General features: G+C 34.9%; 1 protein-coding gene across 1 annotated transcript in view; it reads right to left on the reverse strand.

Annotated features, from left to right (window-relative positions):
- Positions 1-26050, reverse strand: part of LOC134844989 (transformation/transcription domain-associated protein-like) — an 87094-nt gene that overhangs the window by 51736 nt on the left and 9308 nt on the right. The window contains exons 2-8 of the mRNA XM_063861817.1: positions 15844-16061; positions 15582-15797; positions 13791-14048; positions 13103-13269; positions 10905-11549; positions 10252-10504; positions 9384-9678 (exon numbers count right to left, since the gene is read on the reverse strand). Of these exons, the coding sequence (XP_063717887.1) occupies positions 9384-9678; positions 10252-10504; positions 10905-11549; positions 13103-13269; positions 13791-14048; positions 15582-15797; positions 15844-16061 (2052 nt within the window). The remainder of the gene's footprint in view (positions 1-9383; positions 9679-10251; positions 10505-10904; positions 11550-13102; positions 13270-13790; positions 14049-15581; positions 15798-15843; positions 16062-26050) is intronic.

Here is a 26050-nt window from a genome sequence, read left to right on the forward strand (position 1 = left end):
TAGGAAAGCAAGCCGACAGAAATGAAGTCGAGACCCAATGAGCTAAAATTATCCGAAACAATGGAATCATTTCCAAGTTGCCGAAATACTTAGGATTTACATTACGAAACATAGCTAACAGAGAGTTGGAAAATAGGCATGAACGGAACTGAAAAAAAAACTGACTTGTTTTTTTGAAAAACCTTCGACTTTTGAATTGACATTCACTTTTTGATAAAATGAACCCAATTTGAGAAAACTGGATCAAAAGGTAAAACTTTTATTTCGCTGGGAAATCTGATATTTAAATTCCATTTTCGAAAATAGAAGTCAATTACGTTTTTCGTGACTTTCATACTTTTGCTGCTCAATGGAGTTTGCCTTCTTTACCAAAAAAATGAAGTTAACTGAAAAAAAAAAATCAATAGTCAAACCGCGAAAAATCAAAATTGAGCGTGAACAAATAATAAGCCTTTTTCCCGAAAAAAAATCACCAAGACCTATACACGATTTGTCCAGACCTAGATTCAGATTTTAAAAAAAAACACTCATCAAGTTTTGATTTTCCAAGAACAGAACATGGCCTTGAAGCTCTTTGAATTAAACAGAGAGCTCGTAACCTTTATAAATGTTTTCTTGCAATTTTTTTTTACTTTTCGATAGCTGCCTAACTGAATTAATATACGAAAAATAAGGGGCAATTACGCTGGTTGCAAAGAAAATTAGTTGGATACGTTTTTGTTTAATTATTAAGTAATTTAATTTCATTTTTTGAAGTTCCTTCTTAAACACAGCTTAAATAGATTAGTATAAGCAACAGCATTAAAAAGATTTTGTTTAATTAACTATTTTGCGTTTGATTTTAATCGAGAAACAAGGAAAAACAAAAATCAAACAAACTAGCGTGTAGCGAACTTATCAGCAAATTTTTTTTTCTGAATTGCTAACTGATATGTTCGCAAACAATGCTTTCTCAATTCGAATCTATTACATAACACGATTAACATAGCAAGTAAAAATGCTACAAAGCATTTAAATCCATCAAAAATCAGTTAATAAAAAAACTGATTGAAAAATTATATCCGCATAAACTCATGATTTCAATTATCTTACCAAAAATCATGAAACCAACAGCATGCCATTCAAAGATGTTTGACTACAACTTGCAACAAATCTATCTCTGTAAGAAAAAAGAAAAAATTGAAAAAGGAAATTTTTTATGTTTATATTTAGTTTTTTAAAGCGAGTCGGAGAAGTTGATTTTAAGCTTTCTAAAATACCTAGTCAAATTTAAAAACAATCAATTAGGGAAAATTAGAAATTTTCATTAGGAAAGCAAGCCGACAGAAATGAAGTCGAGACCCAATGAGCTAAAATTATCCGAAACAATGGAATCATTTCCAAGTTGCCGAAATACTTAGGATTTACATTACGAAACATAGCTAACAGAGAGTTGGAAAATAGGCATGAACGGAACTGAAAAAAAAACTGACTTGTTTTTTTGAAAAACCTTCGACTTTTGAATTGACATTCACTTTTTGATAAAATGAACCCAATTTGAGAAAACTGGATCAAAAGGTAAAACTTTTATTTCGCTGGGAAATCTGATATTTAAATTCCATTTTCGAAAATAGAAGTCAATTACGTTTTTCGTGACTTTCATACTTTTGCTGCTCAATGGAGTTTGCCTTCTTTACCAAAAAAAATGAAGTTAACTGAAAAAAAAAATCAATAGTCAAACCGCGAAAAATCAAAATTGAGCGTGAACAAATAATAAGCCTTTTTCCCGAAAAAAAATCACCAAGACCTATACACGATTTGTCCAGACCTAGATTCAGATTTTAAAAAAAAACACTCATCAAGTTTTGATTTTCCAAGAACAGAACATGGCCTTGAAGCTCTTTGAATTAAACAGAGAGCTCGTAACCTTTATAAATGTTTTCTTGCAATTTTTTTTTTACTTTTCGATAGCTGCCTAACTGAATTAATATACGAAAAATAAGGGGCAATTACGCTGGTTGCAAAGAAAATTAGTTGGATACGTTTTTGTTTAATTATTAAGTAATTTAATTTCATTTTTTGAAGTTCCTTCTTAAACACAGCTTAAATAGATTAGTATAAGCAACAGCATTAAAAAGATTTTGTTTAATTAACTATTTTGCGTTTGATTTTAATCGAGAAACAAGGAAAAACAAAAATCAAACAAACTAGCGTGTAGCGCACCTCCGGTGATTTGAATTTTCGACAAATCATAAAAAGGGCATATATCGGAAACTAAAAAAGTTTGAGCGTTCATATTTGGAGGCAAGATTTACAACCCTTGATATTGTCTTGACAGCGCCAAATTACAGGGTTGGGAATTTCGAATTTTAAAATTCAAACAAATTAAGGATCGTGAATATTTTGAATATATAAATAAATGAGAAAACAGCAAAATAACGGCAACCGTAGCAATAGACGAGGGAATCCAACAACGCATTTTATTTCAAAAATTGAACGGAAAAAAAATTCAATTCTTTTTATACTAAAAAGCTCAAATCTCAAAAACTACTCGGTTCAATCTTCTGCTGTAAGGTTCAACTAAACCCGGCAGTAAGATGCACTGAAGTTGCTTGACGCTTTATAGATATTAGATTAGATGGAAAACATTATATATTTTGTAAATTTTCATTTTCTAGAATAGCCTTCAAACTTCTTCACGATGCACTCAACTTGTCAATAAGCCATTTAGAAACGAAGCAAAACGATATCAATGGGCCGATAGCGCAATGTATGATAAAATATTCTACTAATAAAACAAAAAAAAATCAACGTAAAATAAATCTACTTCGACACTGCTTCTCCCATCCCAACTGAATAAGGAATTTAAAAAAGAGGCCAGGCGGGTTTGGTGCTCGCGACAGGTTTAGTGCTCGCGACAGGTTAAGACCAAGACAATGGTACATCTAGGAGGCTTTGAAACATGAAGTTTTATTAAGTGTTATTTTCAAAAAGGCAAGATCGACACAAATTCATCCTGGTGCAATTTGATCAAAAACGCCTTAAAGTTTTTTGTATTCATTTTCTATGATGTTTTCTTTCTTTGTTTTCGCTCATTCTATATTTGTTATTCGTCAAAAGCAACTAAGAAAGTTTGAAATAACTAACAGAAAAGAAATACTGAGAAATGAAAAAGTTTTGAATTAATTTTTAGTTTTTCATTTGAACCGCACAAGCAGACATATCTACAATCAAAACGTTTGGAGTTAAAAAATTTTAAAAATACAAAAAGCATAAGCCCTGAGAGAAAGGTTATTAGGGTCGACAAGGACATATCGGAGAGAGGAACTTTAAAAAGTTGGAAAAATGCCCTCTTTCAATTTGCAAAAAAAATTCGCTCGCTGTCGAAAAATGTTGATAATCTGCAAGTTTCAGCTCACATTACATTTTTAAGGAAACGCCAGTGGCAATATGCTTAACTGAGACTTGGTTAAAAAAAATAGCCAAGATAGCAGGATTTTTAGCATTGAGGGCTTAAATTGGATTGAAAGAAGCTGCAGAAAAAAGGGGAGGCTGGGTTGGTGTAAATATGAGGGAAGACCAAAAGTAAATTATGGGCAAGTTAATGGGTTCGGATTACAAGTATGGGTTACAAGTTCTTATGATTGTCCAAAATATACAAAAAAACTTCTTCTGTTTTAACAATAGTTTATACTCGCCCCTCATCAGCCAACAAAATAACTTTAGCAAAATTGCAGATTCATCTGGGTTCTCTAATTCTGCACGAGAAATAAAACCCATAGTACATCGTGATTTGATTATAACTTCAGCTCAAAAAAATGGCTAAATTGTTAAGCAATCTTTCGGGAAATAGTTTATTTTTGCTGAATTTGGAGAAAACTACAGACGAAACCAACACTTCAACAACTTGCATATATATTTTTTATAAAAGCCATGACATGACGGAAGAATAGAAAAATTACAAACGTCTTTAACTGATCATTACGCAGTTAAACTTACGAACGGTGGTTTACGTCAAAACGGAAGCAAAGAACGACTAGTGTCCAGAAATAAGCTCAACCTAGAAAACCCAATTTTAAGGAGCAGATAAACAACGCGAATCATGATGAAACAAAAAATATAGAGATTTTTAATGAAAAAAAAAATACCGAAAACGCTTTTGAAGAGCTGCAAAGAAGTCTCGCAGAGAATCTGAATCATAAATAACCCATCAACCCGTATATCAAAAATAACCCAAAATTAAAACATGTAAGCTGTAGATAGATAACCAAAATAATACTGCTTCTGTAAGAAAAATCTTCAGAAGCCATTGTATAATCATAGTGAAGACAGAAAAAATATGTGTCAAAACGTAAAATAAATAATTTGAAGCAAAATGAAAAAACATCACAATAGAAAATTAGACAAATCAGCTAAGACAGATGGAACTAACAATTTTTTTTTCAAATTTAAACGAAAATAGGAGGGATAAGACTAAAAAAAACCGTTGAGACTTCCGGAATGAATTTGGATTGTTTTAATGGATTCTTTCTAAGTATTGGCGAAAAAATGGTACGCACGTTTTATGAAGATTGCCAACTCTGGAACAGTACATACATTCAATGTATCTGATAACTATTGGCCAAGAGGAAATTTTGTAAGTATTAGAATCTGTCAACGGAGAAATGACTACTTTTTGAAATATGTTAAATGGGCTAATACACCAGTATTAACAAAATTGTTCCAAGATTGTTTTGTGATGCTATTTTTCAGATTGCCTTGAGCAGCTAAACTGCTTCAAGTCTATAAAGAGGGTAATCAGGCAAATCATCAAAAACTCGACCAATAGCCTTGTTGCCAGTGCTAGGAAAGCTCCTGGAAAGACTTATATACAACAGCAAAATATCATTCAATAAACTTGACTTAATTGCCATAAATCAGTTTGATTTTCTGTTACGTCGAGCAACAGTTGATGCAATTGTTTCACTTATCAAACACATAAGACACATTTTCACGATCAAACAAAAATGACACACTACACAGACATAAATTTGAAAAGCAGTCGACCTATCAGATCACTCTGTTGTTGAAAAGTGCGAGTCCTCTGGACTACGAGGTAGGTCCGATTTGCAGATTAAAAAAATCTCATCTGAGTCATCGGAAGCAGTATAAAGCCCTGAACACCAAATTCAAAGCTAAGGTTAATCGCTTCGGTTTTCCCCAAGGATCTATTCATGGTCCACTGCTTGTCTGAAGCGAAATCAATTCAAACCAGGAAAACACAAAATCTACACTGTACCCAGACGACACAGTATTTATGACATGTACACAGATGAAAACTGAGCATGCTGAACGACAGGCTGCTTTGAAAAATTAGCACAAAGCTTCAGACAAAACAAGCTGACATTAAACGCTGATGAATCAAAAACCTAAAATTTTTAACCCGAATACGTAAATGATCAGTTAAATGAGCGGAAGAATTTTTTCGATATCTTAAAATGCACGCAGATGAAGAGCCAAATTTCGGTCAACACGTTGATTTTCTCAGTAAAAGTCACTAAGTTTTGCCAATTTTCTAGAGGTGACGCATTAGTGAAAATGCAGATTCAATATCTTTCAAATTACAGTTCAGGGTATTGATTACCAAAACTTATGGGAAAAATCTGTTTAACGTCAAGGAAACAGTAAATGTGCTTTGAAGAAGCGGATATAATCGATTCTGTTCAAATAACGCTAACTGGCAAAAATGATGAGCATTTATGTTTTACAAAAAATTACTATTTCAACAGAAGCATAATGTTGAGAATCAAAAACGAACATGATATTTTGACAAAAACTCATACATTGAAATTTAATGAATTCAACCCGATTTTCAATTACGATGATACCATTTTTTCAAACTGCTCCATGATCAAAAAAGAACTGAGACAATCTTTGAAACAGCCTATCCATTAATGAAGTCGACCTCAGTTCTTCATGGTCAATTGTGGTACAATAATTTATCCTTTTCAATTGATACAGATTCTTGAAAAACATCAAGGGTCCTTATTAATCCAAAACAGATTCCGATTAATTCTTAAAAGCACTGCAATCAATTCTTCTGATCAGTCAGAAGAAATATATGCATTTACATTAAAATTTGCGCCGAAACAAAATGTATGCCATGAACTATTATAGAGCAGCGAACCCGTTAAATACCAAGGGCTTTAGCGCTTTTTTTATGGAAGCCTTAGTTAACTTAGGTATCATGCTTAGCAGCGCAGATAGTGGAAAAGCTTATGAGCCGCTTCTGTGTGGCGATGAGGGGAGAGACGACAGATGAGACAATTATTAAATTACCGTCTACAAAAAAGCGGACCGGAATTAAGCCGACAAAACTTTTTGATCAAGATTGACGTTTTTACCTTAACATTTTTTGACTTTTGAAAAAATATCTTGTAAAATTCGTTAATACGATTATGAATGAAATTGTCAAACCTATAACATAAGACTAGAACATGAGATCAAGGTGAATATTCGAAAAAAAACCCAAGCTAGGCCGTCGAGACCTTGGACGAATAGCAAAAAGCCAGAAATAACAACGTTTAGAGCCAAACAAACCAGCGGGATTCGATCTGCGTCAAAAAGCCAGATATTTTACGACTAGGCAACCATGTGTATTATAAAATTGAGAATTTTACTTTGAATATTGAAGGAAGATGAATTTTTCGTTCTTGTTTAATGTTTAATTTCTACATTCTTTGAATGAAAAAAGTTGTTGACGGAAAATAGTCTACTACTCGGTTTAAATACCCTTGCTCAACTTATTCGTAACACAGGGTGAAGCCAAGCTTCGCGCCACGTGCGATGCAGGAAGCTGCAAGTTAAAAAAATGAGAAGTTGAATTAAAGTTGTTTCGCGAGTTTTTTTTAATCTACAAGCAAAAATTTTATTCCAGCTTCAACTAACTTGACTGCACTGCATTAATTGTTCATAAGATAAGCGATGAAACTTTTCAAAAATTGCAGGAAAAAAATATTACACCACTGCAAATCGAGCAAAACGTAAATAGCGTATAACAAAAATTCAAAATTAGAAAACTTAAAAACCGGAACTTGATTTGAAAATCAAATTTTTCTAAAAACTTTCGAAAAAAATAAAAATCTCGAAACAAATTTTTAATTGGTTGAAAAAGCGCTGCAAAAAATCTCAAAACACAAGATCCAAAAATAGTACTGCTATATGGTTTTAAAAAATTTGAGCTATGCAAAATCATAGAAAAAAAATTTTTTTTAAGGAAAAATAGCGGAAAATCAACCGGTAATTGATACAAATACAAATAATTGATACATTAGAAATTTTTTAGAAAAAATTGGACCAAAAAACTCAGGAACACACTTGCCCCACCAGAAAGAACATGGTAAATAAAGCCGCATTTAATTGACGAGGGTCAGTGAGGTTGGCTTTAAATTTTCAAAGTTTCCAGTACGAGTTACAAATACAAATCCAGTACGAGTTGCAAATACAAATACACACAATTTTTATATTCCATATATTAAATTGGAATATAAAAATTGAAGACAACCACACTAACTTTGTAACAAATCGCAACGCATAAAACTGGATAAATTGAATTAGAAAATTACTGAAATCGAGTTTTTATTATTGCTATGTTGTTTGAAACAAATAGCTTTTTTCGGTTCATTTGATGAATTACAAGTGCATCAATTGTGTTAACTTATTACTATTCGAAAGTCAAAGCACGTTCTATCAAAAAGCTGTCATGGTGCCCGAAAAGTGGCACCAATATTTGCGACTTAGTTTAGAAAAAAAGAAGGTTCTTAATGATACACTAAGATGACGCTAGTGTAAACAAAGGAAGTGAAGTGAACTTAAAACGAAATCAAAAGTCAAACCACGAAACTAAGGCGTGAACAAATATTTAGGCTTCTTCCTAGAAAAAAAAACAAAAAAAAATCACCAAGATTTACATAAGAGTACAAACTACGTTCATTACTCTTAATCAATAGAATTGATTTATTCCGCTGGTAAACTTAAAAACTAAAACGCACTTTTGGAACAAAGACGCTTTTTTGGTGCAAAAAAACCTGAGAAAATAATACACATAACCTAAATAATTCTCTTCAATTCGTTTATTGACACTCTGCAAAAATTCGCTGAGAACGTGCTTGTGCCGGTTGACGTTTGCGTTCTCTTCCCTTTAGAAAAGTAATATCACTATAGAAATTTGGAGAATCAGATAGTTTTGCCATTGCTAGCTTAAGGACCTTACTTAGCCAGCAGGTGTTGTGTCGCCTTTTTATTTCCATGTCCTTTACTTAACTGAATCATTTCCTCTATTAATTCCGTCGCTCATCCTCATCGATGAACCAACTGAAAATTTGCTCAGCTTGTATTGTCCACAGATGTTTTAGCACATTTTCCACTAGGTAGAAGACCAAAATCAAGATTTCATTTGTTTGCGAAAAATAACTTGGTTCCTAATTAGGACCGTAAGTTCAATTACTGGCCTAACTTTTGGACTGGAAAATGTTGTCTCACTTCAGTCAACGAGCATGGATCAGGGTTGATAGACAACCAAAAAAAAAACATTTGGCTGCGACGTGGAGATTTTATTTTAACCACTTAACAGCCACTCAACAATTTCTACGTTTTGATAATACTTACGCTTAAGAGATCGCCATTGATTGAAATCCTCACTATCCCAACGAAACTCAGCAATAGTTAAATCCAGCAAAGGATAAACAATTTTAGCGACAAGATTTGGCAGCGTTTTGTTGAGACGTGATTTAAGATTTGTCAGCGTTTTGTTGAGACGTGATTTAACATCTTTTGGGCACTTTTTGTAAAGCTATTACCAAAAAAAATAATAATAAAATAGAATTTATTCGGTACTGGCTACCAATTGGCTCAAAATACGACTTTTGAAAAATTTTTAGGTTTGGTCAACTATTAAAAACTGTCCAAAAACTGCCTTCTTTTGCCTTTACACAATCCAGTTCTGATTTCACTTTACGATATGACTATTTTTTCCTATTTGAGTTTGCGTATTTTCGACAGAATTTTCGTGATTTCGATCAAAATTTTGATGATGAAAAAATTGGATTGTAAAATGAAAAGCAAAAAATGATATTAATCTAGGTTCGCAAAAGAGCAGATCGGTCCAATTTTCGGTCAGGAGTTTCTAATTTCTATATTACGTAGAGGTAACTTTGATTATGGATTTGCGTTTTTCAAGTATCTATGTTTTTCCTGTAATTAATGTACACATTGCCAATAGCTGATAAGTTGGACACCTTTTTACTCAAAAAATATAGCTTGCAAACTATTAATTAGATTCAAAAGACAAAGACAAGTGACTTCATAAGTCAGAAACCAATTGTTTACACTATCACAAAACAACAAAACAAAAACCTGTTCCGTACCATAATATAAGAGATCTCTCAACATTTGCACAATTTCAGACTCCGAGGGTCTTGCAGTGGGCGGTACTCGGGTAGTCTCACTTCCACTTCCATTCTGCTGGATCGGTGATAGGTTCTGAGCCACCGATTTGGCACCCATCACCAGCACACGGACTAAGTTGCGGCACTCACTTGCAGACATTGGGGGGATGACGACCTCGGCTGGTACTCGCGATGAGTCGCTCTGTTTCTTGGTATCGGATGAATCCTGGTTGGTTTTGGAGCTATCCGAACCCATCTGCTGTTCGGCGTCCATCTGCCACAAACAAAATTAAGTTTGGAATTGAATTCAAATTCGAGCCTTAAATACTCGAGAAAAATTACAGTTTACTATTGTAAGTTGAGAAAACATAGCCAATCGAAGATTGGAAGAGTAATGGAACGCAAGTAAACATTAAAAAACACTGACTTTGTTGAAAAAAAATCTCAACTTTCGAATTTCAAAGAAAAAAAATAGATGCCCTTTAAGCGCTTTGAATTTCTAGAACGATTTATAATAGGCGCTTTTTTGATAACATTAACCCAACTTGAGAAAACTGGATCAACAGGTAAAGTTTTTATTCAGCTGGAAATCTAACAACTAAATTCCACTTTCGAAACAAGAAATCGTTCACGAATTTTCGCGCAATTTGCTCGTTCGTATTTGGAGTGCTTATTACGTCACTTTCAACAGATGAATTTCAATTGAACTCAAAAAGTGATTACTCTTTATAAGTTTCCGAAGCGAAATTCACAGAAATTTTTTGGGGACATAACCAAATATCATTAGACAAAATTGAAGATCTCAATAAAAATTTGTCTGGGGATGCCATCAAAAACAGTTAATTACATTAGAGCCACTCGTCGGCTGTTCTTTGTCTTGCGCCGTTTCTTCATTTGAATCCACCACAACATCCACCTCCATACTTTTCCCAACTGAGGACGATGAGGAATCCCCCACGACCACTCCTGTGTCAGACTCCTGACTCGCCATCTTCACATCACCTATGTCTGCATTCAATAGATCAGTGCCACTCTCGGCGGCTGCGTTTTTCAATTCACTTTTCTCATTTTCATCACCTTCGCTTTTTGATTGCTCCTCGCTAAAAATAACATTATTTGAACAATTTTCCATCAATTATAATTAGTGTCTGACCCGGGATTTTTCATACTGAGGCGTGAAATCATTCTTTCAAAATTCAATCTACACCAATAATGCACATTTTAAACTTCTGCATTCTAAGAGTAATCCACTCTACAAACAAATCGAGGCATCTATAACTCTTTTCTTAACTTCTCTTTTTCAAACCTGTTTGACCATCGACTACTAGAGGTAATCAATCATCAGAAAGATCTTTAGATGACTAAGTTTGAAAAATGTACCGGGGACTTGTCATGGAGCCTGGGAAAATCCTAAAAACCATCGAATTTAAAACTTGTTTCATGAAGATCTGTGCGCCACATTACAATGCTACAAAAACAAACATAAACCTAACAACTGACCACTTTTTGAAGATGATTGGCAGGTGATATTCAGCCAGCACCTTGAACTTCTTCACGAACACTTGCAGAAGCCGCACTTGGATCAGTCTCGCTTGCATCACATTCACCTTATCCGCTGTATTCGAACTGCCGGTTGACGCCTTTGCGCTTATCAAATCCGAGCCAAGATTCAATAGCAATTTAGCCGACGTCGCTTGAAGCCACACAGGTAGTGCATCGTCTAACAGACATTTACTGAAGTAGTGAATCGCAGTGGCCGATTGTGTAAACGACAGACTAATCTTGATATTATTCACTAGATCAGCCAATGTGTTATAACAAAGAGCTCTTAGAGACTCTTTAACAGTATAGGATGTACCGATTAGAACTGAATCGTCGAATAATTCGTTTATATGCGGTATAAAATTATTTCTCAACTCGGACGAGAAAATGTGTTTGGTGGCGACCATTATTTCTTTTCTCAAATGAGTAACTTCTGAAGGGCAGTTCCTCAACAGGCCCATGATTCCCTCAGCGATTGGCTGTGCATGTTGTCGGATGATTTCAGGGTATGCCTTCAGTCCATATGCTACGAACGAGAACGTCTTCACTTGAGCTGCCATGAAGTCCACGTACAATTCATCAGAAAAGGATGATTTAGAATCACTGAAACATTTCAAAATCTAATCGATAATTTTACATAACCTGGCTGAACCGTTGAAATTGGACGACGAGATTACAAGTTAGGTATGAAAAAATTGAACGCAAGAAGAATTGGTAAAAAAGGCCACCTCTGCAGTAATAACCAAAACACGGATAGGACTGCGTATTTAAATCCAGTTTATTAGAATAACTAGGTCATACACAGAGGCAAAGCGGATATTCGCATCACTTGCAAACCAAAATGTATGCCAGTGTTCAGGCTTTTTTAAAACTGACAAAAAAAATGTGTCATTTTTCATATTTTACAGAAGCCAAGTTGCACTTCGCAAACACATGCGAGAAAAGAAGCCCCAAAAAGCGGAAAAAAATAGTACAACCGAACTCCCGACCTGTAGATTAAAAATTCATCATATGACCTAGCATCTGCACCATGGCCACTTAACAATAGTTGAACACGAGCCCAGCTAAAGCTGGGGTACCTGTTTGATATATATATATTTTTTAATGTAGATGCGAAAGGTAATGCGTTTCTTTTTTCAAAGTGTGTCAAAAAATTGACATTTACTAAGTCCATAGATGATTCTTATCAGCAAAATACGGAAAACACGGTTTTGCAAGGAGGAAGATTAAATCTCCGTTTGATTTACTTTTCTTTTCAGAATCGGCCTGGTCGTTTTTAGGAAATTGAACAGTCCAGAATCGGTCAAACATTTATAAAGTCCATAGCCGATTCAATACCAAAACTTGAAAATTCCCTCATGCATATGATACGCTTTCAGTTTGTTCATTCGATTGAATCATTTATCTCAGATCGGCAAGGGTAGCTTTCGCGGAGTACGGCTCGAGAAAAAATGAAACTTGCAAAAAAAATTTCATATGCATCTCAAAAAATACCTAAACCAAATCCCATACCTTTTCAAACACCGACTTTTTTTTATCAAATAGGAATCAGCCAGATACAAAAATATAATGCTATGAAGCAAAAGTTAACAAGATCTAAAAATGTCGAGATGCCACGAAATAATGAGCATCTTTATATGCGACTTAGATTGAAAAAAAAGCGGATATGGTGAAATGACACTGCGCTCCGCTTGAGCAAAATTTTTTACACTATTTCAAGGGAAGTTTCGAAGCAGCATTTCTTTAAAACACCTATCAATCATAAAAATTAATTCGACAAACTGAATCCAGGCAAAAAATTCTTCGTGAAAAACGGAAATGTGAATTTTTTCCTTTCAAATTTTCACCAATAAAACCAATATTTCCAAAAGTTTGGCAAGTGCAAAATGACAACTGTATATATAGCCCGGAAACATTCGAAAAAATGCCAATGGAATTAATGAAAAAACTGAAAGTTTCGTTTCGAAAACATATTGCGTTAAAGCTTTGAATTTCAAGAAGCTTTCAAGATCGACAATTTTTCATAAGCTGAGCTTCACACCACTTAAAATACAACGATTATAAGATGAGAGCACCATGGCGCCAAAAAGTTAGCAAGCCGAACTTCGAACTTTACGAACAAATGAAGAATGGAATTCAAAACGTGCGTTTTGTACCTCGTGCGTTTTGGTGGCTGATGGGAGAGTGTACTTGTCACAGTATGGAAGAAATCGCCGATGACTTTATGCACCTGGTTTTTGTACAGCTGGTAAAATAACACTGTGATCAGTGGCAGCTCCGCCAACACCTTGAGAGATGTCTGAGCCTTAGGAATGATTGTTTGCTGAAACATAGGAAGCGTTTGCTCGATGAACCTAAAAATGCCAGTTAAGCAAATTACTGAAAAGTAATCGGAATGAAAAACAATAACAAACAACAAGCAGACTGCTGGAGCGTAGATGCATTCAATTAGGAGCACAGAAATATAAACGATTTTCAATTTTGGGGCCAGGCGTGCACTGAGCTTTAAAACATGAATTGTAAATTAGCACACGAAATAATATACTCTGATAAATTTCGTCCAATTTTTAGCAGCTTGAACCACGATTGAAAAAGCTTAAATTTGTTTGATCTTTTGCTGCATCTGAGGTTTTATTTGAGGTATCCTCTCTTGTGCGCATGACTAATAACATTTTTTTGGTCATTTTTCTGAACATGGTAACGCTTCCTCGCCCGCAAAAAACGAGCACGGATCAGTGGGACACAAACCACCGAAAAATCGTGAGTCACTTCACTTCACCACCGCTCCCTTTTTCAAAAATACTAAATAGCCCAAATAAAGACATTGACATCGGAACTACTCACAGTGAGTTGTTGTCCGTCCGAGTTGGTGGTTGTTATTGTCATCTGGCTGACCATCCCAGGAGACTCAATGCTAATCTCTCCATCTGACCCCACCTGGGGGCCAGCGAAGATTGCACTCACATTTTGTGAGAGCTCGCTGTATATCTTTCGCACGAACTCCAAAAATGTGTTAATTTCATTTGTGTGCGGAGGTCGGTAGCTTTTGTGGTGTTCGATCACTATTCGGAGACATAACAGGACGTTCTCTTCATTGTCTGTCTACACAAATAAATATCGACATAAAAGCTGGAGAAATGTTTTCAACTTGAAAATATGTGCACTATGGATTTACCAGCGATTGGCATTATCCCCTATACAATAATTACGATAGAGCGAAATAACTACGAGCAAACGATACAATCAAGGATTTCGAGAAACATCGCAACACCGGAGGAAACCCAGACAGCATCCCACTATTAGTTTGTTTATTTTAAACTTGGTGAAATAAACACTGAGTTCAAAATGGAAAAACGAAAAAAAATCAACCATAGCAATATACGATATAGCTCAAACGTGAAAAAAAAAATGAAAAAAAAATAGGTTGCAAAGTCTTAAACACAAGATAGTGAAGCCAGCATTTAAATATATAATAGATTGACATATAATAAATAGATAGAAGATAGATAGATTTGAAATTATTTAGAAAACTTTCACACTCCCCTCGAAAACACGCTAGCAAAAACTTTGTTTCGCTCATCAAACGGCGGAATATGAGGCAACTAAGCCGATATAACATAGTACAAAAACCATTAAGCCGAAAAGTACACACAAAAAAATGAACAAATCAAATTGGTAAAATTACAACGAACACAAAAAGCAAATTTTGACACAGAGGCGAAGCTTCGCTTCGCAAACACTTGCGAGAAGACAACAAAAAGCAGCTCTATAAAGTGCAATAACAAAGTTAGAAATCAGCCTCGAATAATTAAAACAATTCGGCAACCTCTGAGATTCACCTCCAACCTAGAGATTAAAATACTGACACACTAACCACTCGGAAGCTTAATAGGTTCCAAACACTCGCTACAAATTAAGCAGAGAGCCGATGCTATGCAATTTCCAATGCTACATTGAAATTTCCAAATAAGTGAACACTTTTAATGAACTCTTTTATTTGCGAGTTAGGTTAGAAAAAGAAGGTTCGTAATAACACACCAAAAGCTTATCGCAAGTGTAAAAAAGAAAGGATATTTAAACTGCTAATAAGCTCTAAAAATGTCTGTTGCAGTATTTTCAACACAGAGGACCAGGAGATGAGTCCGGTTAACAAAGTTACTTACGGGAAAAAAACTCTAGCCGTAAAAGTAAACAGTTAAAATTGACTGACAGTATTGGACTGACGCCAAATGCACAGATTGGACTGTTTATGGATAAGTTGCTGGAAAAAAACTGTCTGAAAGTTGCGATTTGATAACCGGAAAGGTTCCAGTTAGAAAACGATCCAAATCTCCAGTGTAAACTGAGATACGAAGCAGATCTTCGTTCCACTTGCGATACAGCACAAAAAAGCCGTCAACAATTGAGAAAAAAATCTCAAAAGAAAAAATGACCGAAAAACTAGATCTGTGTAAATTTTCCAAATTAATTGTGATTTCAGTCTTTAAGAAGTTCATTTCAAGAATAAAGTGCCAGTTTTAAAAACTAAAAGCTAACATAATATCGAAACCAGACTCACAAAAGGCTAACAACGGTGACAGTTTATAATCAAAGGAACAATTAGCATGAAAGGAATCAATGAACAGTAGTTCTTACCTCAAGCAGTTGAAACATGACAAGTAAAATGGTCCGCGAGTGTATTTTGAGGGTTTCATTAACCGGTAGTCGATAAATGATTTCCAGCATTTGTTTTCTAATTTGCTGATCAGGTAGCTCAGCAATGAACTGGGCATTGCTATTTTGAATGTACTCAAGAAAAGCCGGAACAAGACATCCCGCAAATTCGCCATACTCAGGAGATGAAATTACAACCTAGAGAAAAAAAATTACTCAGACGTGAATAAAACAGATAAAATACTTTGATGTTGCGTGGTAATATGACCAGACTTTCCTCCAAATTTTCAGCAATCTCCTGCAGGCTTTTTAATTGTTCATTGGGCGTAAGGTTGCATAACTCTGTTTGAGCGACGTCTTTGACAGCATTAGATATACAGGACTTCAATTGACTGATTACTTCGTTCACCGGTAAAACATCAGATGATTTTTCGATTTCCATCAAAACTGAAACTTTGTAGGCTATAGAATTTTCAAAAGTTGGAACAGACAAAATTACTTAGAATAGAGCAAATGACCTATAATAATAATAATAATAATAATAATAATAATAATAATAATAATAATAATAATAATAATAACAATAATCATAATAATAATCATAATAATAATACAGAATTTAGAGAGTCTCAAGGGTTTTCACCCATTTTTCAGTTCATCTTCAGTTCATTTTTATTTTACTGAGAGGATTGCAGTTGCCACATCTGCATATTACTATCCAAGTACATTTGTTTTCTTCGGTGTATTGTTTAGTGAAAAAGTTCCAGTAAATGTTCTGAATAGTAGCTTTACTTAGAAATTTGTCGAACACGAAGAACATAGTTGTAGAGTAGTTTCGTCCTTCGAAAGAAGTTTTCGTTGGTTTTATTTAGTCGCGGTTTCGATAACTTGAATTCACCTCGATTGCTCTGTCGAGTAGTATCGCATATTGTCTCATTTTCAATTGAACTTTCAACATCAAATTTACCTGTTTGAATAGATAAAAGCATTAAGAGATCATGCATTTCAACATACAGGCTTAACGGAAGAATCTGCAATTTAATGAACCGAATTCGATAGCTTAAGTCAGAACCTATTATCCATTTTGTAGCATGATGTTGAACTTTTTCGAATTCAGTTAAATTTCCTTTATTTGGCAACCAGGTCTGAGAAGCATATACAGCAATTGGGACAACGAATCGAGCGTATGCATTTAATTTGATTCTCCAGTTACAATTTGATGTTAGATTTTGCTTTATTTGGAATAAGGCGCCCATTGCTTTGTTCGATCTGCGTCTGCAATTTTCATTCCAACTTAAATTTTGCTGCACATGAGCCCTAGGTCACGTTGCGACTGTACGGGGGTGAGTTTGGCATTGCATAAGTGTGCTTCAAGGTTTCCTTTGATGTTAAGAGTATGCGAATTTTTTGTGTTTGGTAGCATCATATTTGTATTAAGCCAGGCTTGGATGTTATCGGTCGCCTTGTTCATCGCTACTTGATTTGTTACGATTACTTTGAGATAATCAGCAGACCCGAAACTCTCCATTTCGGACATACTCTCTGGAAGATCATTAATAAAAAGCAGAAAGAGGAGGGGACCCAGAATTGATCCTTGGGGAACACCGCTGGTTACATTTCTTAGGGTTGATTTTGCGCCGCTTATTTGCACGTATTGCTTGCGTTGGCTTAAGTATGATTTTAGAAGTCCTAAGATGCTTCCACCAATTCCAAGAGACCTTAATTTGCTAACTAGCACACTATGCGGTACTGTGTCAAACGCTTTAGCAAAGTCGAGATAAAGAACACTTAACTCATTGACAGATTCTAGATCATTGCATTCGTATATTTTGTCGAGAAAGTATTTTAGTTGCAGTTGTTGTTGTTGTTGGGGATTCACAGCACTGCTGTTGGGATTCTTGTTGCCGATCGTCTTTTTCTGAAGCCGTATTGACTAGTGTGGAATTTTGAATGAAAGAAACAAACTTTATCAAAAAGGAGTTTTTCCAAGACTTTTGAGCATCAACATAGGAGGCTGATGGGACGGTAGCAGGTTACATCAGCTTTGTTGCCCTCTTTGAATATTGGTGTTATTTGGCATATTTTCCAGTAGCTGGGGTAACATTGCTTGTTTAGACATGTTTCAAAGATCAGTTTTAGTGATTTACACAGGGTTTTGTGACACTTTTTTTAGAGTGTGTTTCCAAATTTATCGGGTCCGGTTGATTTGTCAGGATTAAGTTCAAACAATATGTCGCTTATTTGTTCTTCAGTATAGTTAGCTGTGTTTAGTATGTTATTTGGTGCATATCAAGGCTGCATATTAGATTTACTGAAGACCGACGCGAAGTATTGATTGAAAACTTCAGCCTTTTCAACATTTATTGATGCTACTGTCTTATCAAAATTTACTGTTGGGCGATTTGAGGGTGTTTTTCGTATACATTTCAAAAATTTCTGTATTTTACTAAACTTTCTTCCTTCAAATACTGATTTTTCATGTTCAGCGAGGTCTTTCTCGGATTCAAGTTTGATTTGCTTTTCAAGGCGTTTGAGTTTAATCAATTTGCTAAGAGTTACACTTTTTCGTTTTTTCAATGTTTTCAGCTTATTCATAAGATTTGATGTAACATTGGAAACCCAGGGTGGTAGCTGGGATCTATGTTTGGTAATTCTTGGTATGTGTTTATGTATTTTCTTCCACAACCATTTTTACCATTGCTTTAACAATTCATCTACATTACTATAGCAATACGGTTGAAAGGGTTCCTAGAGGATACTTTTATTAAGTTCGTCCCAGTCAGCCTTGTTAAAAGCGTATTTTATATCAGTTACTGCAAATTGCGTTTCCTCCTTTTCGAGGTCGATGGTTGTAACAACTGGTTTATGGTCGGAAAAACTTTTGTCGTTTTGCATAAGATCATTTTGTAAACTTTTATCATATTCGCAGTTGACAATGGAATCTGGATTATTGGCTAGGACGACGTCTAATTGATTAGTCGATTGATTATTGAAGTTTCTTTCCACAAGTGCATCAATTAATTGTTTTTCGTAATCAAGATTTGATGACATAGTTAAACAGTTCGTTTGTGATAGATTTAAGTCACCTGTTCGAATGATCAGATTACATTGACACTCCTTTGCCTTAAGCTGAATATTTTCTAATAAAGTTTTCAAATCCTTACTTTCCCATTGGTAGACACTTGGGTACGGAGCATTGTATATGCAACAAAGCAAAATTACGCTGTCTTTTTTAGTTTTAATTTTGATGGTTATACAATCGGAATGTTCATTTTGTAATGAGATATGTTCGTGAAGAATGTCGTTTTTGATTGCAATTAGTACTCCACCATGTTTTGTTTTACGATCATGATTTGTCATTCGGTCTTTTCTATATATCTGATATCTACTTAGGAAAAGGGCTGCTGATGTGATATCACAAGTTAACCAAGTTTCTGTTAAGCATAAAAAGTCGTAATCGTGTGTATTTAGCGTATTTGAAAACTTTTTTCTACTGTTTATATCTACTAAGCTTCGAGTATTAAAAGTCATAATTGAGATTGTTGCTAGTCATTTTTCGGTTTCTGAGTCACTTGTCTCATCGCCGTAAGTGCTTTTTACTAATGGTATCCATTTTTTGTTTTCCAATATCTCAATTATGAGATTTTTTACCCGAATATCTTTCGAGGTTATTTGATTTTCATCACTGTCGATTAACTCTCTACGTTTTTTCAGGCATTCGTTTTGCTTTTTGGTATCCGTACTATTTAGCTCAGGATTTATATAGACGGGTTTTTGATAGGGACGGTAATCTTTAAGCTTGTGTGCCGCCCTCAGTATAAGGTCTCGGCTGATTGGGTTTTCAGTATTTATCAGGAGTGTTCTTGGTTGTTGTTTACTTGCGTCATATTTACCGAGTCTTTGCGCTTTGGTAAGTTTTTTATCTTCGACGTTAAGATGTTCAAGAAGCTTTTCTACTTCGGCTAAATCAGCATGTAATCTATCATCAGCCGAGCTTGAGCTTGATTCTGGTATACCTCTTATATCTACTCCTAGCGAAGTTTTTTCGGGAATTGAAACTGATTTTCGAAGATTCACTTTTCCTAAGGATTGTTTGTATGTTTTGGTATCTTTTTTCACGTTTATGACTTCCGATTGAACATTTGTAATGATGTTATTTGACTTTTCAATTTTATCGGTTAGGGTTTTCATTTGTTCCTTAAGTTTTTTTCATTTGATTATTTGTTTCGTTTTGAAACTTTTTCAGATTTTCGTCTTTTTTTATTTCCAACCTTGATTCGAAGTTTGACAAAAAATCTTCTTTTTCGGTTTGCAACTATTGCAGATGTGGATAAGATTGTCGTTAAGTTTTATGAGAACTTCTATAGTATTCTTTTCAAACTCAGTACACTCTGTTGTTAAATGAAGTGTTTTATTACAAATGCAACAAACGAATTTGTTGTCATTTTAAACTTTCCTGTTGCACGTAGCGCAGTTATCACGCGTCATTTCACTTGTTTGAGTTCGATTGGGGCAATTGGATAATTCGTTAGAATTAGGGTGAAGAACTTAAACACAAATTGATTTAAACTTAGCCGGTGGCCCCTGAGGGGAGCTTTGGAAAGTTTAAACCAGAGGACACAACTAACAAATTCTACCTGTGAGCCCCTGAAGAGACCTTTGGTAGATTAAGTTAGTCTGTAACGGACACGTTAAGATAAGGATAGAAAAAAGAAAAGATTGATGTATACTTGAGCTACCAGTTTCTGCAGGTGCACTGACAGTTGTTGGTGGGGCACTCTTGTTCAGTAAGGTGTCCGTTGTCGTTAACCAAGTTAACGACAACGGACAATGGCCTATTTCAGACCTAACTAGCAATTAACGCACCTTCGGTGCTTCGAAATTTTTCGACAACTCATGAAAAACCGCATATATTGGAAACAACATCTGCAAACTTTTAGTGTACTCTGACTGCACCCAATTACAGGGTTGGTAGTTTCGAACTTTTAAATTTTTTTATATTCCCATTTTAAAAGCGTCACCTCGAAAACTTAATGGGCCTCTGGAGAAATTTGGAAGCCAGATTTGCAACCACTGAGAGTCCCTGAGAGCACCGCACTATAGGGTTAGGAATCCAAAATGTTGTGAATTTTTTTAAACCTAAGATTCCCGAAAAAAAAATTGAAAAAAAAACGTCTTATCTCGGAAACTAAAAGGATTTGAGCATTCATATTAAGAGGCAAGAATTGAGACGCTTGGGTGTACGCTGACAATAAGGTTGTATCTTCATCAAGTTAGTAGTTTCAAATTTTCTAATTAGTAGAATTAGAATTTATAGAATTTCTTTGTAGATAAGTTCTTTAAGAAATTTTGAAAAAATCGAAAAACGTCACATCTCGGAAACGAAAAGCATTTGAGCAGTCGCGTTTAGCAGTCGCATGTGGCAAGATTTGCAACTCTTTAGAGTACCCTGACAACACCGAACTATAGAGTTGGGAATTTCAAATTTTGAAAAATAATTAATATTTGGAGGCAAGATCCGCAATCTTTGAGATTACTCTGACAGGACCCAGCTACAGGGTTGGGAATTTCAGATTTTGCGAAAAAAAATTAATATGTTTTCTGAAAATTTTTTGAAAAAATCACAAAAAACGTCATATCTCGAAAACTACAAGGATTTGAACAGTCATATTTGGAGGCAAGATTCGCAATCCTTGAGAGTACTCTGACAGGACCTTACTACAGGGTTGGGAATTTCAGAATTTAAAAGAAAAAAAATAATTCAAGTTTTCTGAAAAATTTTGAAAAAATCGCAAAAAACGTCATATCTCGAAAACTACAAAGAATTGAGCAGTCATACTTGGAGGCAAGATTCGCAATCTTTGAGAGTACTCCGAAAGGACCTAACTACAGGGTTGGGAATTTCAGATTTTTAAAAACTAATAATAGGTCAAGTTTTCTGAAAAATTTTGAAAAAATCACAAAAAACGTCATATCTCGAAAACTACAAAGAATTGAGCAGTCATATTTGGAAGCAAGATCTGCAATCTTTGAGATTACTCTGAAAGGATCCAGCTACACGGTTGGGAATTTCAGATTTTGCGAAAAAAAAATTAGCATACGTTTTCTGAATTTTTTTTTGAAAAAATCACAAAAAACGTCATATCTCGAAAACTACAAAGAGTTGAGCAGTCATATTTGGAGGCAAGATTCGCAATCCTTGAGAGTGCTCTGACAGGAATTTACTACAGGGTTGGGAATTTCAGAATTTAAAAGAAAAAAAATATTTCAAGTTTTCTGAAAAATTTTGAAAAAATCGCAAAAAACGTCATATCTCGAAAACTACAAAGAATTGAGCAGTCATACTTGGAGGCAAGATTCGCAATCTTTGAGAGTACTCCGACAGGACCTAACTACAGGGTTGGGAATTTCAGATTTTTAAAAACCAATAATAATTTAAGTTTTCTGAAAAATTTTGAAAAAATCACAAAAAACGTCATATCTCGAAAACTACAAGGATTTGAACAGTCATATTTGGAGGCAAGATTTGTAACTCCCTAAAGTACTCCGACAGCACCCAACTGCAGGGTTGAGGACTTCAAGTTTTGTAAATTATTTTGTTATTTGAAATTTCTGAAAACTTTTGAAAAAATCTCAAAAATCGTCTTATCTCGTTAACTAAAATGATTCGGGAATTCAAAATTGGAGGCCAAATTCGCAACCCCTAATTCGATATTGGGCTGCTTAATTTAAACTCGGTAAAATAACCACTAAAATCAAATTGGAAAATCGAAAAAAATCTTAACCATTGCAATATACGATATAGCTTAAACATGCAAAAATAATACGTTGAAAAAGCTTAAACATGGCGAGATAGTGAAGCCCGCATTTAAATATATAATAGATAGATAATAGATAATAGATGGCCTAACTCCTCCATGAAAAAAAATTTTCTCATTAAGTAATTGACAGAAAATTGAGATTGCTATTTATAATTATTTTTTATCAGTTCCAGTTTTCTGCAACTTGATTACAAGACATTTAACTTTCGCCCAGAAACTACACGTCGACGGAAAGTTGAAACAGTCCCTTATTTAATGACCGAATGATTCAATATGCCTTCTTTCTACGTGCTTTTCAGCGTTTCAAGCTAGTTAATAACTTTTGGTCTATGCAAGGGCTGAAGAATGCGTTACGATTGTTCGGCGATCAGTCGAACGGCGCTTATACAGATTTCGTATTTAACAAAACAAAAGAAACTTTACTCATTAGAAATCATGAATTATATGTAAAATCTCTGAAACGAAACTAGCTTGTAACGCACCTCCCACTCTTCGAACTTTTAACAACTCATAAAAACCCGCATATATTGGAAATAAGATCTGCATACTTTGAGTGTACTCTAACAGCACCCAAATACAGGGTTGGTAATTTCAAATACTGTATAATTCTCGCAAGCCCTGAGTTCTCTGACAGCACCCAACTAAGGGCTAGGAAATTCAAATTTAGAAAAAAAAAATAAATTGCAGTATTCTGTAAAACTACAAAGATTTGAGCAGTCATATTCGGAGGCAAGATTCGCAAGATTAGAAAAAATTGAATTCAAATTTTCTGATTTTTTTTGAAAAAATCATAAGAAACGTCATATCTCGAAAACTACAAGGTTTTCATCAGTCTTATTTGGAGGCAAGGTTTGCAATCCCTGAGAGTATTCTGACAGTTCCCAAGTAAAGGGTAAGGATTTTCAAAATTTGAAGAAAAAAAATAAATTCAAATTTTCTGTATATTCGAAAACCTCACAAAAAACATCATATCACGAAAACTACATGAAATTAAGCACTGATGTTTGGACTGAAAAAACGCAACTATTGAGAGTATTCTGACAGATTCTCACTATAGAGATACGAACTTCAAAATTTGTTAAATTTTTTAAATCTAAGTTCTTTGAACAATTTAAAAAAGACATAAAAACGTCACATCTCGGAAGCACTTCAGCACTTCAGTAAAAAGGACGCAAGATATGCAATTTGGAAATTGTAAGAGCACCCTCGCAGTACTTAACTACATGATTCGGAATATCAATTTATTAAACAAATTTAAACTCAAGTTTTCTGTAAAGTTTTTGAAAAAAATCAAAAAAAAAACATCATATCTTGAAAACTACAGAGAATTGAGTAACCAAATTTTGAGGCAAGATTCGCACACCATGAGAGTACTCTGACAGTCCCCAACTACAGGATAAGGAATTTCAAAACTTAAAGAAAAAAATTTGAAGTAAATTTTCCTGCACATGTATAGAAAAATTTACAAGAAAGGTCATATCTCGAAAATTACATGAATTTAACCACTTGAAATTTGGAGCCAAAAGTCTCAATTCCCGCGAGTACTCTGATGGAGGCTCACTATACAGAAAGGAAACTTTGAATCTTGTTAAAATTTTTGTATCTATGTTCTATGAACATTTAAAAAAAGACATAAAAATCGTCACGTCTCGGAAACTGAGAGCATTTGTTTAGTCGCATTTGGACGCAAGACTAACAACTCGGAACTAGTGAGAGCACAGAAGCAGTACCCAACTACAAGGTTGGAATTTAAACTCTTTTGAGTTCTTAAAATTTAAGTCTTTTTAAAAGAGAAACCATAAACACATCAACACGAGGATTTAAGCAGTGATATTTTAAGGCAAAAATAGCAATTCTTTAAAGTAACCTGAAAAAATTCTACTGCGAGGTGGAGAATTTCAACATTTGTCAACAATTCTGTTATTTTTTTCTGAAAAAATTTAAAAGAATTGTAACATTCGCCCAAATACTACACAGCGACGGAGCGTAGAAAAAGTACCTATTAACGACTGGCAGGCGTCAGTTACCTTAATCCTACTCGTTTTTCACCGTCTCGACCTTGCCAGTTGATTTTCTGGTCTGTCTAGGGCAAAGTAAAAAGTTACCATTTTTAGGCCATCAGTCAAACGACTTTTGATCAGCTTTCGTTTACATGCGAACACAACCACATAGCTGAGTCTCGGATCCTCAGACTACGTGATTGTCATTAAAAACACAGCTCGAACAACCTATTTTAACATGTTTTTGTGTGACAGTTCTTTATTAAATCCATTGGAGATGGATTGACCCTTTCCTCTTTCTAGCTACTCATACTCTGAAATATTAAACAATAACGGTGTTAATTAAGATCTATGACATTACAGCAGCTATAAAGTTGGTTTACACATTCCCTTCACATAGAACAGTCTCTGGGGGACCAAGCCTCCGCTCCCGTAATATTCCTGAGATAACGCTCTTATCTCTTATAATTCGTGTCCCGGGAGGGTTCCGTGGTGTATTTCTTCCCCCACTCAAGCCTCCTTCTCCACCAATATCGGTTAACAAGTGTCTTATCGTGCGTTGTGGCCACGATAAGAGGCTTCGTGTTTTCCGTCTCTGGTACGACTGTTTTTCACTATATCTGTCGTTGTTCTGAATCTCGTCACATTTTCAGTCAAAATGGCCGTTTTTCGTATTTCTGAGAAATATTCTTCTTCCAATCGAAATTTTAAAAATAAAAATTCTAGAATATTCTGACCCTCCTTTCAAGCACTTTTTTGCTGTTAAGGCCTTTTCTCTCTGATTCGTGCTTCGTCGGAAGGTTGCACTGTGTCAGTCTGGCAGAATGGCACATACTCCCCGGACAGTCCCCATCAATGTCCCTATTGATCGCATAACACCGGGTTATCGTCAAGTAGTTATCCAGTTTTCTGTAATCAATCTTACAAATCGCATAAGAAAATGAAATTTATCTACCCCACCTCAACTCACTACGTGTTCACAAATGGCATCGTACTACATCTCACTGCCTTTCAACATTTTCACAAAATTTGCACCGTGAGGAGTGTCCTAGATAAAATTTCTTTTCTGACTACTTACGTCGTCTTGCCATAAAACTTCTTTTCGCCCTTTGTGATTAAAAAGTGGGACGTGGCACGGCCACGCACCCGTTAAAATTAACTTAACTTCACTCACCAAGTATAATCAGTCATCTATGCGGTCCTTTCAATATTAAAACTAAGAAACTCTGTGGCTAGGAAAGTTATTGAGTTACCCACCCTTCTCGAGCGAGTTTACTCAAACTTACCATGTCGCCACACAGTGAATTTGTGTCTTACACAGGTTAAAACTTCAGTCGTGAATAAATAGGTAAATATACTCACCTAGATTCCTCATATACATACATAAATAGCCATAACTAAAATCAAGAATTTCAACAATTTTAACAATTACAACAATTTTCAAAGTTTGGTCTGACCAAACTAGATCAAAACAAAAAGTTTAACAAGTTCAATAATCAAAACTTGGTTGATTGGTTTAAGTTTTAGCGCATAAATACAATCAAGTTTTCTCTCCTTCTCTCATCTTTTTTGGTCATCTTCATTCAATCACTTCTCCATCCTGATCTTCGCTGTCTTCCAACACTTTCTC

This window comes from Symsagittifera roscoffensis, chromosome 4 (assembly GCF_963678635.1).
Source record: "Symsagittifera roscoffensis chromosome 4, txSymRosc1.1, whole genome shotgun sequence".
Lineage (NCBI taxonomy): Eukaryota > Metazoa > Xenacoelomorpha > Acoela > Convolutidae > Symsagittifera > Symsagittifera roscoffensis.